Source organism: Neofelis nebulosa, chromosome 7 (genome assembly GCF_028018385.1).
Source record: "Neofelis nebulosa isolate mNeoNeb1 chromosome 7, mNeoNeb1.pri, whole genome shotgun sequence".
In the NCBI taxonomy this organism is placed as follows: domain Eukaryota; kingdom Metazoa; phylum Chordata; class Mammalia; order Carnivora; family Felidae; genus Neofelis; species Neofelis nebulosa.
The window spans coordinates 24,674,909-24,694,871 of NC_080788.1; the positions used below are offsets into that span (position 1 = coordinate 24,674,909).

The 19,963-nt window shown below is 33.3% G+C and overlaps 1 protein-coding gene and 1 long non-coding RNA gene across 16 annotated transcripts in view; one reads left to right on the forward strand and one right to left on the reverse strand.

Annotated features, from left to right (window-relative positions):
- The window catches only part of LOC131516189 (uncharacterized), a 123,064-nt gene extending 106,144 nt beyond the window's left edge, over nt 1-16,920 (forward strand). For 2 of the 4 annotated variants that reach the window (XR_009263934.1, XR_009263932.1), the window contains one exon: nt 10,298-10,673. This is a non-coding gene — a long non-coding RNA (uncharacterized LOC131516189). Of the gene's footprint in view, nt 1-10,297; nt 10,674-16,062; nt 16,527-16,818 lie in introns of those variants that run through there. The other 2 variants (XR_009263935.1, XR_009263933.1) reach the window with 2 other exon arrangements.
- UBE3A (ubiquitin protein ligase E3A) overlaps nt 1-19,963 on the reverse strand; it is a 92,222-nt gene that overhangs the window by 16,063 nt on the left and 56,196 nt on the right. For 11 of the 12 annotated variants that reach the window (XM_058736896.1, XM_058736891.1, XM_058736894.1 and 8 more), the window contains 6 exons: nt 16,915-18,164; nt 7,796-7,940; nt 4,557-4,762; nt 3,796-3,960; nt 2,329-2,484; nt 2,165-2,238 (listed from right to left, as the gene is read on the reverse strand). In XM_058736896.1, the coding sequence (XP_058592879.1) occupies nt 2,165-2,238; nt 2,329-2,484; nt 3,796-3,960; nt 4,557-4,762; nt 7,796-7,940; nt 16,915-18,164 (1,996 nt within the window). The remainder of the gene's footprint in view (nt 1-2,164; nt 2,239-2,328; nt 2,485-3,795; nt 3,961-4,556; nt 4,763-7,795; nt 7,941-16,914; nt 18,165-19,963) is intronic. The other variant, XM_058736887.1, reaches the window with a different exon arrangement.

A 19,963-nucleotide genomic window follows, 5' to 3' on the forward strand; every position in this document is an offset into this window, starting at 1 on the left:
ACAGTTATTTCAAAACAAAATTAAAAAAAAATTCCAAAAAACAAAAAACCTTCTGAAAAAGAAATATCCAGGCCCTGACGGTCTCACTGGTGAATTTGAACAAATTTATTTAAGAGAAAAAAATACCAATCTTACAGAAGTATTTCTGAAAATAAAGAACAGTACTCTTTCAACTCAATATGTGAGGGTAGCAAAACCTGATAAATGTGTACAAAAAAGGGATATTATCGGTCAATATTCCTTATGAATACAGACCAAAAAATCTTAACAAAAGGTTAATAAAATAAACAGAGCACCACATTTATAAACTAACAGACCACAGCTAAGTTAGGCTTACCTAGAAACAAAGGCTGATATAATACTGAAAGATTCAATGAAATGAATCACAAGAACTGTGGGGAGAGGATAATCAAATCTGAATCTGCTCAAGCGTTTGAAATGGAAACTATCAATTAAAAGAAAACTGCAGTCCCCACCTCTCACCTCACCCCAAGAGTAAAAAGGGGCATTTAAAAAGATATCTCTAAGTCTCTTAGTAGTCAAATGAAATCAGGGAGAGTCTTATCAGCAACTGGAAAACATATACACAAAAGCTTGCCTGTGAGTCAACATTTTTACACTTTGTTTTTTTAAAGTTTATTGATTTTGAGAGACAGAGACAGTGCGAGTGGGGGGAGGGGCACAGGCTCAGCGTGGAGCCTGACACAGGGCTCCATCCCACAACACTGGGATCATGACTTGAGCTGAAATCAAGAGTCAGACGTCTAACCAACTGAGCCACCCAGTTGCCCCTATCATTACTATTCTAAGTCTTCAACTTCCTACTAGTTGTAGACTCTATTTAATAATTAATATTTTCATATTAAGGTTGACAAAATAAGAAATTGAATTTTGTTTAAAGATTTAGAATACCATTAACTGTGAGAATGATTTGGAACCTGTTGTCTTTTCACTTGCCTTTCAAATCACACATTAGCTTATGACCTTAAGATATGTATCAAGTAGGGATTATGTTATTATAGAAGCTAGAAATCAAATTAAACCTTAACTTAAAAAATAATTTCTCCATAAAGAACACACAAGGTATTTTCAACTATTCTCAGATAAACACTAAGGCTACAAAATCCTGTGATCACTGTCATTAACAGAGATACTACTGTGAACTCCTTGTGACTCATAAGTGCCGTTTTTTTTTCATCACCGTATCTGAAACCTTTCATGTGTCAATTTTGAAACTTCAAGTAGAAGAACAATGGTTAGAGTATGTAAGTTCCAATACTGCTGCTAGAAATGACTTAAGGTGTACTAAAACGAGGAAATACCAGTAGCCTCCTGCACACCAGGATGAAGAACAAAATAACAGAAGAAAATAATTTAACATAAAATATTATTTATTTCTAATTATACTTGATATTCATTGTGGTGTCCACAAATTGGAGTCTTATAGGAATAACCTTTAGAGACAACCTCCAGGAAGTTATGTTTGCATTCCTTCTCACCTTACCCCACCCCAAAGATGCACCAAAGAAGCATCTTCATGCTCTTCTAACAATCCCTGCGAGGAAGAAAGAAGCCTATGCCTTTTAAGATTGAAAAGCGTAGTACAGAAAAGGAAATATTAGCAATTGCTAATTGCTTGACTGGGAGCAGATAATATTGGGAATCTTTGCCTCTTTCTGTGAAAATTTGGGGTTCAGTTTCTTCAGGTGTAGAACAAACATTAATACGTATCTTGGCATATTATCATAAAGATTAAATAAAAGAACGTAACAGATCACATAAGGTGCTTCATATAAGGTAGGGAAGAAACAGTTCACAAATAGGGAGTTCAAAAGAAAGGAGAAACATTCAGAGATGGTAGCTCTATTTTCATTATTTTCTAACCAGCAGCAAGCACATGCTAATCAAAATCATTAAGAATATTAGATAACTTATATCCCAAATGCCAAAGAAACATGTGACTTACATAAACACTTAAGAAATAAATTGTAAGATTAACAATGAAAACTAGTGATTATATTACAAATACACTTTTAATATTATAGATTGAGAATTTGTGAGTTTGCTTATTTGGGAAGTAATACCTAGAGATGAAGGCCTAAAGCATAAAGTACACACCCCTCTGATGAATTTAAATCTTCTTTTTAAGAATTAAACACCTCACCTAATCAGAACAGAGTCCCTGGTATAGCCACCATCATATTCGGTAGTTTCTTCTAGTGCTTGGAAGTCTAGATTCTGCAAATTCAAGAAAATGTGTCTTAATATATATACATCATTACAAACAATAAATTGATATATTTTTGCAGACACTTTTTGCTTTCTTACCCGGCTTCCACATATAAGCAATTCAATTTCCTCTGGTCTGAATAAATATTTTAAGGGAGATTCATTGGTCACCATATGAAAACCTCTCCGAAAAGCCTTAAACTGTTTTTCTACTGATTTATTGAGAATGTAGTCAGAATAGAGATTGACAAATTCCTGCAGAAAACATTAACCACAAGAACTTCTTATAATATGCTATATAAACAAAACATAACAAGCTACTCGGCTGCATAGCTTTTAGTTTTGTTTTCATTTTCCCCAAGAAAGAACAAACACTCAAAAATATTTTTAAAGATTCAAACTTTATACATATAAAGGAAAATACAGGCATACCTCAGAGATATCGTGGTTAGTTTTGGCCCACTGCAATAAAGTGAATATTGCAATAAAGTAAGACAAATGAATTTTTTGGTTTCCCAGTGCATATAAAAGTAATGTTTAAACTATATTGTAGTCTATTAAGATTGTAATAACAGTATGTCCAAAACAAAACAATGTATATTCCTTAATTTTAAAAATACTTTATTGCTAAAAAATGCTAACCATCATTTGAGCTTTCAGCAAGTCTTAATCACTAATCACAGATCACCGTAACAAGTACAATAATGATGAAAACGTTTGAAATAAAGTGAGAATTAACCAAATGTGACAGAGTGAGCAAATGCTGTTTGAAAACTGGTGCTGACAGACTTGCTCGACACAAGGTTTCCACAGTTGATTTGTAAAAAACCCAACATATGCAAAATGCAATAAAGTGAAGCTCAATAAAATGAGGTATGCCTGTACCTTTAACAATTTCACAACTTTTTGCAATAGTAAATACTGAACTATAAAAAGCCCACGTAAACTAATTATACACGTAAGTTTCAAATTTGATACTGTATTAAACCAGACTTAAAAGCTGGGCCTCAATGCAATTTTGACATTCCCTCAACCAAGTGTACAAACACAGAGACATTTAAACCATGTATACATCCATTTATAAAACCTAACAACTGCAATGTACCGGATTTGAGCAAACCAGGAAGCCTCATGTTGTCTGTGCTAGAATATTTAGGAAGCTGCCTACTGTACCCAATTCAGCAAAAATGTGGGTGTTTTACTAGATACATAAGCTGTCATACCAAATTATAAAAGGCAAGTGAATCCTAACTTAGACATTATAATATTTTATCAAGTTACATTATTATAAAATGTTTTATGGCCATAATGTGTCACTCACTATCTACTATTCCTGCCCCCTTTCTTGAAAAGGGGTTTAGTGCCTAACTATGTGCTCTCATACCAGCTTATATCCAAGATTTAGAAAACTGGGGCTATTTCATTTAAAAGAATTTGAGTACTTGATTTCTTGAGTTTTTGTATGGACTATTTTAGATACCTCTTTAACAATCACAAGTATATATGCTTTAAAACTCTGTTAATAAAGAGACAAAGAGAATGATGAAAAAAAAAAACATGTATTACCTTCCTGTTTTCATTTGTAATTGGAATTTTATCACCATTTTCCTTTAGATCATACATCATTGGATTACCAAAAAGGTCTGTCTGAGATATCTGGAAAGTGATCATCATGTCATCTTCTACATTCCCTTCATATTCCAGTAAATCTTTTAAACTCTGATATAGGACCTAACAACCAGAAATGACAAATTAGGCTACCACAGAGCTATAAAATAGAAGTTAGCATCATTTTTCTTGGGGAAAAAAAATGACAACAAAGACTAAAGAATAGAAAGTATCCTTCTTGTCCCTCAAATAGTTTACTATTTACTGTCAGTCACTGGTATGTCCCATCCAGTGCTGAGAAAACCACAGCATCAGTTTAGCAAGGGATTTCACACTGTGCTCTATGAGTGAACCTCAGGTGTCTCATAGTGAGGGAGGGATTTGAGACAGAAACAACATACTAACTGTAGCCACCAAGCCCCTTATCCAGAGCAGTTCTGATTTCACGTGGCAATCTCACGTGGTTTAAAAAACAATGTTTAAAAACCCTTTTCTACAGAATCAATTTTACAAAACCTGCTTGCTAAAAGTAATATATAATAAATTTCCTGAGTTTTTAGGTATTCATGGTACTGCAACAGGTTAAAACAACTTTAACTTATTAGGTATAAATATTAACAAGTAAAACTGATTCCAAATGAAAACTGTAGTTTTTTACATAAATTATAGTTTTGCTTTTAAAGAAAGCTAAATGATCAAATAAAAAATGCCAGACTTACAGGGTGAGAGTCTCCCAGATCACGAAAAGTTCCTTTTTTCCCCATTAGCTTCCTGTAGACAACCATGGGAAAATGTACATCCAGTATACAGTTATTGTAAATAGCCAGACCCAGCACTATACCAATCAGAGTGAACTGACCCTCAGTTTCAAAAGAGGATGGATTAAACCAAAACAATTTTGTAGATTCATCATATGTGAACATACCTGTAAAAAAGGATTTTAAAAAAATACATTACTTTTCTATTTTATTAAATAGACTAATGAACAATACAGACATAAAATAATTACACATGCAAACTTATACATAGTAGGCATACAAAAATTGTTTTTTCTATTACATCAGCACTTGAGAGACCACAGTTCAAATATATGTGATTGTTATAAATTGTGGCAAATGGTAGTATGTCATTTTAAGAAGCCAAGAAAAAAGGAAACAAGTAGCAGGCAATTTTGGCTGCATTTTTCAAAATGGATAAATGTTCATTAAATTCAAATTCTCTAATCTTCTACTAATACAAATAAGAAATTAATTTACTACATCCACTGGTTGATTGAAAAATGAACGCAAAACCAAAAGGAAAAAAGCTACCATATTTTTAAAATGTTTCACGTACAAAAACATATTTAATCTACATGTGCTGTTTTCAAAAAACAATTTTAAATTTCATTAAAGAAAAGTTTTTGTTTTATCAAAACTGCACAATGATCCTATGAAGTTTTTCTAACTCCTAACGAAGTCAGATGAAGTACATAAACTTGAATAAATTTGATAAAGGTAGATTACATCCAAAATCCAAGGCTATTTAATATACACACACGTTAACTGTGAGCCAGTGAGTAAAACAAAAGTAGTTTGTATTTGTAGCTTTCTTTCAATTTCATATGTTTTTCACTATTCAAAACCCAAGCTTGGAGATTTTTTTTGTAACATTCATCTTAAAAAGTAGGAATGTTTCAGGGCGCCTGAGTGGCTCAGTTGGTTAAGCGTCCGACTTCGGCTCAGGTCATTATCTCATGGTTTGTGGGTTCTAGCCCCGCGTCGGGCTCTGTGCTGGCGGCTGAGAGCCTGGAGCCTGCTTTGGACTCTGTGTCTCCCTCTCTCTCTGCTCCTCCCCCACTCACACTCTCTTTCTCTCTCAAAAATAAACATTAAAAAAAAAAATTAAAAAGTAGGAATGTTTCGTTTACCTATCTAAAACCATTACTAAGACAGAATTATCTTCTTCCCTTTAAACAAACAGAGTATCTAAGGAAAGGTTATATGATATTTTAATGAATTTACGATTTTTCTTACTTTACTAAAATGTTTTTCAGTTGCTACTGTGCAACTGAATGAAAATATTTTAAGAATTAGGTCTGAAAAGGGCAATTTCCAATAGAACAAACTTTAGAAATCAATTTGGCACATAAATATATCAATTCATATGATTTTTGAAAGCTTTAAAAGTTTTTATTTTCACATTTAGTTTAAGTTAAATACAAAGGAACCGTAAAATGTCCCCTGGATCATAAGAGTACAAAGTAAGCTAGGACGTTTTTCTAATGGAAGTTACAATTCACAAAATAACAGTCTGAAAATTATCCAATTCTTATCTGAATTTCAGTTTAGATCTAAATTTTTTTACAAGTTTAAGTTACAAGATTCATTGAAGTAAAAAATTTCACTTAGTTATAAATATGGTATTAACAAAGTCAAAAACAGTTGAAAACAACAAATTTGATGAAATCTCACAAATGTATATCCTTGGTCTCAAGAGCAATAAACTAAATTAATGAGAATATAAATTACACAGGTCATTACTCTCCTCTCTGTGTATGAAATGGAAGATAATAATTTTAAGGTTCAAAGTGATCTATTTTGGGCACATTTTTTGCCAGGTCCCTGGAAGAAAAGGTAGTTCTTATAAAACATTCTATTTTGGTATATTTAACCAAATATTCCATATTTGGTATTTTTAATCATTTCAATTACTTTACTATCAAGTAGAACTGTTTATGTTTTTTTTCTGAAAGTATTTCTGCATATAACGTAAGTATATTTTATTTACAGCTAATGTTTTACATGTTGAGATACAAAGGAATCCAGAGCAAAGTTTACCAAACCTATGAAGCTCATAAATTAATTTTCTATCACAAAAAAGGCATGGTTTTATGTGTCTTGGTTTACTTTGAACAAATTATATGCAAATTACACAGCTTTCTGATTATTAAGAAACATTAGCTAAAATATATAGTCTTACTTTAACTACATTTATGTCATGAACTCAAAATGTCTATGTCCATTTGCACGTTTGTGTGTATATATGACCAGCTAAGAACAATAACAGAGAAGTCAATTCAATGTACATACTGACAATCAACAGGCTGTAATAGCTCAATTCTCAAAGCTTAAAGGAAATGATCTGCATTATTCTGTTATATTCTTCACAATTCTAAAAGTGCCTTTAGCGGAATCCTTTTCCTATGATGGTCATGCATTGTTTTTAAAAGTAAGCAAACCTGGTAACCAAGTAAGTGGTCACATCGCATAAACTGAATCAGTTCAGAATTATCTATCCAAGAAGCTGTTGTCTTTTACCACTTCCACTGTGCCTACTTGTCTACCAGTAAAATTCAAATCCTTCAACTTTCAGGCTGAGATATGTAGATCAGTTTTTCCCAGACTGTTTAATGAAAAAACACTTCTGAGAGACAAATGTTATTAAAGGTGGGGTGGAAAAAGGCTTCTGAAGTTCAAAAAGTTTGGGAAAGCATAATATTAAGCCTCCTGAAATCCTGTAGTAAATAAACCTAATTCATTTGATACCAGTCAGGGTTTCCAAACTTTGAGCATGATACACTTGTGAGACATTCTCAACATTCTTCAGACAATTGTTGTATGAAACTCTCATTTCAGAAATGCCGTGAGTCTGAAGAATGTTTTAGACTAAAAAGAGCAAAGAAATCCTTCCATTGTTCTAATGTACCATTCTAAAGGGTTTTCAATTTGACTTACCTAAAAGACAATTTCCTACAGTAAAATATTTGGCTAAGTAATCTAAATAAGAACTTGAATAAATGAGTGATGCACATACATCACTCCCCCAAACCCAAATTCAGTCATTTTCTGTGATTCTAGGAAATCTATACTGAAACCTACTGTTTACTCTTTGTAACTGAGAATATTTATAAACCTAGGTAAACAAATCCTTAAATCAAAAGGATATGACATCATGATCACATCACTAAAATATTTACCAATATCTGGATTGAAGATTTCCTCCACAACCAGCTGAAAAAATTCTTTGGAAACACCTCCCTCATCAACTCCTTGTTCTCCTTCAAATTCCACATACAACTGTTTCTTCAAGTCTGCAGGATTTTCCATAGCGATCATCTCTAGCTAGTGAGTGAAAAGATAAAGTGAAAAGAAGGTGACTGCCAGTTTAAGGATGAAAGCAAAATAAAAATAAGTAGAAAAAATAAAAACAAGGATTCAGGCTATGGAGCAAATAAAAGATACTGACTTTTGGTTTGTTTTAAATGGAAACAGGAAGCAAACCAGTAAAAAGCCAGTAAAGGCAAAGATTCAGTCTCACAGATAATGGAAAAATAGGACAGAAAAGAAATCGGCATAGAATAATAAAAGAGTTACTTTCTAACTATTGATTTGTCATGAAATTAACATATAGTAGAAAATTAAAATTAGATTTTCTGTTACTTCTGTGTAACAAACCTGGGCTCTAAAGGTTAGGACATGGAAAGAAGTCAACACAGCCAAATACATAAGTGACTACTCAAACTAAATCATTTCAGCAAAAACAACAGAGTACAGAAGTTTGACTTCAAGTTTGTTTGCTAATAAGTTTTTATGTTTAATAGAATAGAAACTAAGGAATTAAGTTTTGTTATCTATTAAGCCATGAATAAAATACTTTCAGTTAAGAGAAGAAACATATTGGGTAAGTAGGGAGCAGCTTATGGTCTCTTATAGCACTTAGTACAAACTGCCACGTCTTGATGGAACCTAAGACATCTTATATATACTTTTTTTTGAAAGCAGATGAGATTTACGCTTGCTTATATCCTTACTCTTAATTTCTTACTGTTACATTTTTCAACTATAAATGTTTACTACTTTTTTGAATCTATAGAATAATACACGTAAGTGATCTCAGTCATTAAGAGATTAATCAGAAAATATACACTAAATACTAATGTGAACTATTTATACTTCCAGTTTTTAATGTATTTGAAATTTACTAATAGCATGCCTGATCACCCGCTTTATTTGCTAAATAGACCTAAAATACCTTCTGGCGGTTAAAAAATTTGAAATTTGCCAAAACAGTATTTACGAGTGTTCAAGTTATTCCAACCATTGCAACTAGAATTTTAAAAATGGTTTTCAGCAATGCAAACATCATCAAAACAACTGTACTATAGTCCTCAAGCAATTACTTTAGGTAACAGTACTGGTTTGGACATTCTAGTATGTCTATAGAAAAATAAAATCTCAAATTCATGAATCCGGACAGTTGTCCTAGATCAATGTTTTTCAAACTGTCAACTGCCACTCGCTAGTGGGCAGCCCAATTCATTTAGTGGTTTAAAACCAACAATGGGAGGAAAGAGAATGTGTTCCACATAGTAATGGCATCAACCATTTTGTGAAACTTTTGTTTCAACTATAAGTATAGACAGATACACATACGTGTATGTACCTATGCTATGTAAAATATCTCTTTCCTACTTGGGAATACAGTCAAAAAAGTTTTAAGAACAAAGGCTGAAATAATCTAGATATCTTCAACTTTTGGAGTCTGTGAATTTAGAATCTTTAGCTTTAAGAAATGTCCTGTGTAACAATGGTCTTTAATATTTACCAAAAAAAAAATTATGCCAAGTTTTTAAAGATAATTTATTTTTGTGACAGAGTGTTGTGAATTGAGACAGAATAAATACTCTGTAGTTGTTCCAACTATCACTTAACTTTTAAACTTTAAATTTTAGCAAGCGACTCAGGTAAGCCTGTTTCCTCATCTGCAGAGAAAAAAAAAGGGATAGTACTCTTCATACTGCAAAGATGTGAAGGCTTAATAAAAATATACGGAAGAGTTCTAGAGCAGACAATATTACTAAGATAACATATCATGTTGCCATCTTTTAAAACAACTTTGATCTTTGAACATAAGATTCATAATTTGATTTTATAGCCTAGTCCCAAGTTTGAAAAGAACCTTGGGGGAAAATAGTTCCAGTTGGAAACCTGCTTCAAGCCACAGAAAATAAAGAATGCTGAGAACTAAATTAGAATTATCAGCTCCAATGTGGTTTACCCATCACGCCAACATCCTATATTGCCATGGAACGCATTCCTAGTTTCCTTCTTCCAGTTCCCACCTGCCTAGGTGTCAAAGGAATATAAGTCAATGTTTATATATATGCCCTTATAACACAAAGACAAATCTGCTTATATCAAAAGTATAATGCATTCTGAGGTGAAAAAACTGATTATCTGGTATTTAAATTATGCTTCCTATAGTCCTCTTTATTAACATGCACAAATGAGAGTGACTCCATTATCAATGTGATTGATATCTTTTAAAGGATTCGGTGTCGATTCTACAGGATTCAGAGGCCATGTGTTGTAGTCTTAGTTCCACCTAAGACACCTCATAGGACACTGAAACAAATTTATCTTCATTCCTTTTTTTTAGAAAGATGTTCCTAATACCTTTTTTTTTTTTTTTTTTCTAGAGAGAAAGAGAGAACATGTGAGCAGGGGAGAGGGGCACATGGAGGGAAAGAGAATTTTAAGAAGGTTCCACACTCAGTGCAGAGCCCAACACGGGGCTCGATCCCACAACCCTGGGAACATGACCTGAGCTGAAATCAAGAGTCAGATGCTCAACCAACTGAGCCACCTAGGAGCCCCTAACTTCATTCTTATAAAATACTAAACGTCTGTCTGTCTCCATCAATCTCCACAGCGCTCTCCACCCTGAGTGCCAAAATAATTCAATATAATATTTTATAATTATAATTGTAAACATATAGCTTTATCTTTCTTTGCTTTAGTTTCATCTATAAAATGAAAATGATATAATAAAAAATTAATATATGTGAAGCACTAGATGAATTCCCTCTACAACAATGCTTTTGTTATTGTTACTTTTATTTGTACTAAAAATTCTTTCAGGCATGCCTGAAAACCTAACCACCCAGATATTACAGAACAAAAATATTTCAGTAACAACACACGAATAATATATAGCACTTATGTGCCAGGGCACTATTCTCAGCACTTTACATATATCAATTCACTGCATTTTCACAACAATCTTATGAGGCCAGTAATATTATCAATCTCATTTTACAGATGAAGTCTCCAAAGTCATGAGAGGCTCAATAACTTGCTTTTAGTGTTAGTAAATAGAACAGTTCTAATCCAGAAGGAAGCTCTTAACTATTATGCCTTCCTGCCTCTCTTCAATAACTAGCAATAATCTTTTTTGAAATTATAAGTGACTTTTATTTTCTTCATGTTTTCTATATTTTCAATTAGTTTTTACAATAAACATGTATTTCAGAATCAGGATGTAGTCACATGTAAATATGTAAAAAGAATGATTTGAAAAATAGATGGCAACTGAACTCTGCAGGCAAAAATTTCCATTACCTATGTTATATACTTAATATATATAAGTATTTATATATACTATATACTTAATATATACCTAGGTATATAGTAAGTGGTTCTGTAAAATACTTTATCATTTATGTATACATGGGCAGTCTACCTTTAAAAACAATGTTTACTTTTAATTATAGCATAAAATTTGCCAGTTACCATTTGACAAAGGCCATTAAGGGGCTACATTTTTATTTTTCTTAAACACAACCACTTCTGACCCACTGTTCAATCAGAGAATGATTTCAGAACTGAATTGTAAAGGTATACAACTTTCTGTAATAAATACATAGCATTTAAAACAGAATTATGAAAATCAAAAGCTGCCTTGAATACAGGATACTTGGAAATTGAAAGCCTAGGTCAGTGAACACTCTGAAAAGGAGAATTTGTATGCATCCTTGAATTGAAATCATTTAGTATACAGACCTGTAGTTTTATATATAGGTTTTCTTAAAGTAGGGTATATTTTGTATTAATTTAATATGAAGACTGGCAAAATGCAGATTACTGGGTTAAAATAAACAACAGACTGGATGTAATAACATCTACCTCTTCCTTATATGACTTCCTCTTCTTACTAAGACTCTTGATTTCATCAATTGTTGGATAAAACGATTTTCAATTTCTGAACTTTTAATTGGCCATGATGATGAAATCCTAGAGAGATCATTTTTTAAAAAAAATTGATCTGGTATCAAAGCATTCCCAGAATACCTAGGTAGGATGACATCTTAATATAAAAATATCATACTTGCCAGATGCAAAAGCGTTAAAAGGAAAACCCTATCCCTTAAAATCTTACAGTATTCTGGGCTATTATTATTCATGACAAAGTCATCTTTACCCATAGTTGAAAAAATCCCTTAATGGTATGGATATTTAAGTAGTATTCACATAAAATAGACCTAATTCTTAAGAATGCCTACGTTCTCTAAGAATGGCTGGCTTAAAACAACTTCAGTCAACTTATTAGACTCTATGGTTAAACAGTTTGTTTACACCTTTAAGCTACTGACTGGAGCAAGATCTTTAGATTATTTAAGTATATTTAATTTTTTCATTTATCTATGAACAGATAAAGTTTTTTTTTTTTTTTTTTTTTACTATTTTACATATAAAGTTTAGATGTTTCGGTAACAGCCATATCATTTAATCATATCTGCTTGTGAGACCAGGAACCCTGAGTTCTAACAGTTCCAATCCTGCCATTAATTTATACAGGCCAGAATCTGAGATTCATTTTTCTCACATGTAACAGTAAGGAGTTTCACAAATTTCATTTTTTTAGATTATTGTATGATGCGGAGAATCTATGTAGATCTGCTTCATTCTCCTAATCTCCTTTGAGTACATAAATCAGACATGAAGTTCATTTCTTTTAGAATAAATCTTAAAACAGGGGCGCCTGGGTGGCTCAGTCGGTTAAACGTCCGACTTCGGCTCAGGTCACGATCTCGCGGTCCGTGAGTTCGAGCCCCGCGTCGGGCTCTGGGCTAATGGCTCAGAGCCTGGAGCCTGCTTCCGATTCTGTGTCTCCCTCTCTCTCTGACCCTCCCCCGTTCATGCTCTGTCTCTCTCTGTCTCTCTCTGTCTCAAAAATAAAATAAAACGTTAAAAAAAAAATAGAATAAATCTTAAACAATAATCATCATTGCATTAAGCACAATAAAGTGAATGTACAAGATAAAATTAATCATACTCAGAACAGCACAAGATAATCTGATTCTTAAAGCACTGTAGATCAATTGTTAAATAAAAGAATCAGGTTTTATTTAAATAACTAAAGGTGTGTGTCAAGGAAAATACTGGGGGCTGGGTCAGACAGTACTGTTAGAGCCCAGAAAAAATGAATGATTTTTTTACAGGGGACTGAGCAGAACTAATTGGTAGTAGGGGGCTTTTCATTTGTGCTTATAATCTTTATCTGTTCCAGTTCACAGTTTTGGACTTTCCTATCCAGTTCTACTCAGCCATTCCTTTCAGTCTTTAGATCCCCACTCAAAATTCTAGGATTCCCAGAACCAAGAACCTAATCTGAACCAAGTCTCAGACCACCGTCAATCCTATTTCTACACCTGCTATTTTCACCACCTTCTCAAAGACTGCCAGTTTCCCAAGTATGTACTTGTATATAAAAATGGCCTCAATAAATATGTATATATAAACCGTACCAGTTGCTATCTTCCCAAATACTGGTTTGCAGACTGGCTTTATGGGAGTATCTGCGGACATGACCAGAAATATAGATTTCTAGGCTCCACACCAGACTTCCTAATCTGAATCTCTAGAGGGTAGAACCTTGAAATTTTTCTTTTAAACAAATTTCCCATTCAGATGTGAAGGCAGTTCAGGGTATGTCATAGATGGCAATACTGTCTTCCATGATACTCATACTACTCTCCTAACATAATCTAAGATAAAAAGTATGAATAAAATTTTATATCCTTTTCCTTTGGGAATGCTTGGTCTAAGAAAAATGACAAAATATCTACTTTTAAAAGAATACACAAATAGACAAATGTTATGAGTAAAATACTATAAAAACCTTATGTTAGAATTGTTTTAATTCAAATGAGCTCATAACTATCACTGTACTATTTTCTAAGAAACAATAAAAAATAGTGAAAGTGAGTCCTGGGGGAAACATTCCAGCAACTTACAGGTATGGGAGTAGTTCTTAAATGATTCTGAGATACCTACTTGTGAAAAGGCAGTTAATATTTTACCATATTTCACTGATTCTAAAATTCGCTTTTCTGTTTTTGCACTTTAACATCTCTGAAATTATGGATATACCATACAACTGGTAGCATCTCACAACTAACTGGCAGTCTGTTTTTCTTTTTTAGTAGTAATAGTGGGTCCTACAATCAATAGCATTTAAGGTTCAATAAAATAACTGTAAAGACTAATTCAGCTGTCACCAAAGATAGTTCCTCTAGAAAAAACTCCAGTTAGGAAATAATCTGCTAGTCTGGTCTGAATTACACGGTATGAGAAGGTGGCAAACATATTTTTCATTAAAAAAAAATCTGAAATTATCAACTGAAGGTACTACCCCTCCCTTTTCCTCCATGACAGTCAGCCTGACAATTAACTGAAAAATAAGACCTAACAGAAAACATACTCTCATTTCCTCTTCTCTTCCTGACCCTAAATTAGCAGGCCCTAAGAAAGTGGTCAATAGGTTTATTTTGTTTGTCAAACTGATATAGAAGAAAGAATGAGGCTTTAAAAAAGCAAAGTAGATCCTTGAGGAATAAGATGCTAAAACCCATCAGTACTTTTGGGAGTTCAGCTGAGAGGATGTCCTTAAACTACTTTTTGTTGTAAACCTTTTACTTTTTGCTACTAAAATACTATAATTTTTATCATAATCACACATTCTATGAATATTTTTTAAAAAATAGAGCATCAATTGACTGACTCACAAGGCTATTTTGATGATTTTATTTTTCTGGCCTTTCATATTGTTATTAAAAAAGAAAGCAAAAGAAAAAAGGGAAGAAGAGTAAAATTTGCTTAGTATGAGTATTTAGAGCCCCTAAGAAGCTTCTTGGTGGTCATGATTCATCTTTACATCTTTACTGCTTAGCAAAATGCCTCACAAAGAAGATTTCTAAATCAAACTGCTTTTGTGGACTGGTAATTTAAGTACAGGTATTATCTAGTGAATCCTAATTTATAACTGGTCAAATTATAATATTCAGGTTTTGTATAATGAAGCAGAACTCACTAAAAAAAACCCAATTTCTTAGCATAATTAAAAAGTTCAGTTAATTTTATCCTAACATCTGCTTTAAAAAAGGCCTTATAAACCAAAATGATCGTTTCCTCAAAGTTCTAGATGATAGAATAAAGTAAGTATACAAGAAGTACTTAAACTTTTGTTGATTCTTAGCCTTGCTTTACTAAGGGGGTGGTGGTGGGAAACAAGGCGGGGGAAGGAAAATAAAGTTGGGTAGATTTCTTAGCAGAAGGCAGATAAGGAAGGTGGACAACTTTTTTTTTAAATTCTGGATAGAATCTTATACAGAGTGATTTCACTGCTTTCTAAAAGCCAGGCAACAGCTTTTGCTGGAAATAGATGAAAGAATCCCAACTCAAGAAGCCAAACATAAAATGTGTTGTTTTGGGATTTGCAGTTCTGCTCTAACAATCGAAATTCATAGAAGACTTCAATGTCCTTTTCACAAAACATCACTCACGTTTTTTAAGATACCCTACTTTCTGCTAAATTATGTAAAGTTGCTGGCTGCCTGATGATGAGTTGTTAAGTATATTATTTATGTAGCTCAAAACTACAGGAGTAAAATAAAAAGAGCAACAGAAAGCAAGCAACAATAATTACTCCAAACAATTAATGCCTCTTTCTGCCTCTGTTGAAAAACTGCTTGAGTTGTTTAAATAATGTAGAACTTTTCTTCAATACTAGAAATATATTTGATGTTTTTAAAAACCAATTAAACAAAAGAGGCATAAAAATCTCGAAAACTTTTAAGTTTCTGAGCTGTCAAACAACTTTTTCCACTGGTTAAGTTTTATGAATATTCAGATTTAGACAAACCAATTCTAATGCTAAAATATACTTTAAAATAAATACCACAATTCCCTAGTTGTGTCATCGTTTATCTTCCACTAGTATGGAAGGTTTACTGCATCTTAATTTTAGCTGGCATCAAATTTTACTTAAAGTGGTTAAAAAAAAGAACTAGTAATGATGGGTGTATCTAATATTCTGAATACAATAAAATCCTGCAATAAAGCACCCTATGGCAAATGTAAATTTTGGTACATGATTGGCAACTGGTTTCTGTCTTCTGAACAGGCCTGCACTCTTACTTAAATGGGGGCAGTAAAATTCTTATTTTCTGCTGCGGGAAGGAATGAACAAAAGGCAACAATCTGGAGATACAGGAAGTAAGAAGGTGGGTACTTGTATTCCCAATATTCTCCTAGCTCAATCTCCCTGGATTGGGTTTATGAAACAAGGCACCAATAATTTCAAGAAATCCTGGGATAGCTGCTGTTTTCCTAGAAGTTCCAACAAACTCCAAGACCCAGAGTAGTTCATACAGATTATTTAAGTGGTTAAGCAAATACCCCAATCAGGCAGTGCCATTCAGGGGCATTATGAGTGACCCAGCAGGAACTCTTACCAGCAATGTACACTAAAGTGTCTAGATCACTTCAACTTCACAATAACCCAACTCTCAACTTTACGTCATAGAATTTTTGAATACCACTTATTATTCTATGGTATGATTTTATTGTACCACTCTTCCCAGTTAAGGCTTGACATTCACACTTATTACTGAGTGTCTCCACATTCCCCTTGTTCCTGTGTTCTAGTCTTTTCCCAACATCCACTTGTCTTCTGAATAGAGAAAAAACTTTTGGGGTTAGTTGTCAATATTTAGAAAATCTGTTCTTTTTCAAAGACAGAGTGACCATTATTTAAGACAACCAATAGTTTGTGGGACGCATTTATAAATTTGGACAGGAACAACAAAAGTATAATATTTACATTTATAATACAAAATGTCCATGTGTTCCTAAACCGTGTAATACATTTTTTTTTCAGAGTCACTTATAAAATGAATTCAGTGAACTGTATTACAATCTCCCCAGCATTAGGTATGTATTCTAGTACTAATTTTTAAGCATTAGCCCAACTTACCCGGACAAGTGCATCATCTATGATATGGTCACGTCTGACTTTGAGTCTCAAATATGGATTCAACTGCTGTCCTTGAACTAAGCTGTAGAGAACAGTGATTCTTCGTTCACTGTACATGCGAATTCTATTGTCATAATATAATCCCAAATTCTTTGTGACAGCATTCAATATAAAGGGACATGTCATGAAAGAGAATTTGTTCTCTGTTTCTACTTTGAAAAAAGTATAGTCTTTATCCATTTCTAGAACATCATTCAGTGGTTCATTAATAAACTCTTCAAAAGGGATAAGTGGTTTTCGACAGTCCAGAGTTTTAACACCAAGTTCAGTTTCTAGTGGGTCCACTCGAGGACCTTTCTTGTTTCTTCTTTCCTCTCCCAAAAGCTCCTGAAGTGTCAATTCACTGGACTCAGGGATGGGCTCTTCATCATCTTCTTCATTATGATTTGTGTCCACTTCCCCACCCACTACATTTGCATAGTAAACCATTTTCAAGCACTTTGAAGCAGCAACAATAGCATCATCATCATTCACTAGATTGCGACTGTTAAATTCATTGCTTATGACCTTGTAAGTAATAAGTTGCTGAAATGTTTCCATCATTCTGCGAATCTGGTCTGCACTGTATTTAGACCACAGTCTAACCAATTTTCCTTGGGCTGCAAGGGGTAGCTTACTCATTGCTTTGCAAAATAATGGCAAAGCCATTTCCAGATATTCAGGACTGTGGAGATTTCTATTCTCCATTACAATAATGAATAAATTCAGATAATTAGGATCTCGAGAGTATACATTGTGATATGTCAAGTCACATTCCACATTAGGTGACAAATATACAAGTGCATTGAGAAAAGCAGTTTCTATTTTTTCATTAGAGAGTAATCTGGTGTAGACCCTTCTAATGGCCTCAATATCCACAGACACATCATCAGGGCCTAATTTTTGTAAGTTGTTATCTCCTTGTGAACTATCACTTATCCTTGAAGAAGATGCTTCTGAATCTTCTTCCATAGCAGCAGCAGCAGAACATGCAGCTTTTTCCTTTTCATCCTCATCTTTGTCTTCATCCTTTCCTTGAAGAGATTTCAGTTCTTCCTTGGTGTGTTGCTTGACTTTCCGAAAACTCTGTACCAATGCCTCAGCACTAGAAAAAACTCTTCCAATAACACGGATTAAAGGGGAATAATCCTCTCTCTCTCTACATAATTCAAGAATTTCATATACCGTATCTTCTGTTAGGTAAGTCACATCTAAAAAATTAGAGAAAAAAGGAGAACATTTATTTTTTTAAGTATGTTTACTTTGTCTTAATAAGTTCTAGTGAAAAGTAAAACAGCCAAAACATTTTGTACTCAATACCATTTATGACGTACAGCTCTTTTAAAATGTATCTAATACTTAGATTCAACAAAATATATTTTACCTATTTCTTTCCATGAAATAACAGAAACAACCTCACCCATTCTTTTACATTCTTTCATTAATACACAGCATTTAATGAGTTCAAACTCTTTTCATAATCACAGTAGACTACAGCTTTAATTTGTAAATATGTGAACCAAGCCATCATGTGATTTGACTCATCACACCTCTTTACAACCTCACTTTAGAGAAGAAACACTGTTCTTCTGAGAGGTTTCTTCCTTATTTCACTACTCTGTTCTCAAAAGACTGAGAAGGCAAGAAAGGTTCCTTCAGTATTCTCTTTGATAAACCACCCTTGTCTTACTTTTGTATTATCTGAAAATCAAACTGGTTCCTTTGGAGTCTTCATTTTTAGTTTTTTTGCAGGGTGATTATTCTGTGGGTGACTGACAAGAATTAATACACCATTTCTCATAAAACCTGAAGTTGACAAACACTGCCATCTGTAGCCAGGAATCAGGTTGCAACAAACCTTACAGAGTAACAGGAAATAGTTACAGGGTCAGGCCAAGGCTTTTCCTTCTGGCTAATGGGGCGATGCTCCCAGAATGCTCTGGAAGCTATGTGTTAAAAGTAATAATGTCACTACAGCTGCATTTCTGAATGACTGTGTGAAGCAGAATTTTGCCAACCTAGAATATCATGGCTGTCAGATGAGCTAGAAATAAATTTCCACTTTGTTTAATAAGCTAGTGCTCTTTCTAGTATCTACTTAATATTGCAGTCTAGTTGATCCTTACTTAATACAGAAAGAAGCTTTTCACCTTTTTCCATCTTGCCTTCAGAGTCTTTAAAACACCAGTAATGACTGTCCCTCTAAATTAAGCTTAATCTTTCTTGGTACTTTTCTTGTATATATAAAAATTTTATAAGGAAGATAAGCTGTTTTTGCACTTAGTTACCATTGTTTTTGCTGTCTGTAGTACTTAAATCCAAGGGAGTTTTAGTATGTTCTTCTATTATATCCATTCTCCCCCATTAAGAAATAACCCTATAAGAGGCAAAAATGACAGGAGGCAAGGAAAAGCCAGACCAAATATCAATTTATTACACATTTTCAGAATTACAGTAATGTTAATAAGTTGAAATTCGAATGAAATCACAGAAGAAACAAAAAAAAGAGAACATTTCAAGGATTTTGGAGATAAAAATTCCTGGAGACAGGGACTACTGCTGTGGTGAAAGTCTGTACCAGTTTGCTGGCATGCATCTTACTTCCTCTCACATCTGTCTCTAAATAGTAACTTAGACCTCCATTATCACCTTTTCAAATATTTTTATATTTGCTGTTTTTATATTTGCCATTATTCTCTTTCAGACAAAACCAGATAAACATACGGCTCTCATTCTCTTCACCAACAAAAATTAAATCTATACATATATCCCCTTGAGAGGAATGAAGAATAAGTCTGGAGATTATAGAATGCATAAGCTTAATTAAAAGGGAACCCCAATGGATGAAACACATTAGAACAACAAAGAAAAACTCCAAGTGTGTTCCCTCTCTTATGCTTTGCTTACTCAAACACACAAAAAAGAATATTAACATGCTCTTTTCTAAAATTCCAAGTTGTCATCTATTTAAATGTTAATTTATTTCATGCAGTTTAATCTGAGCTTTCAT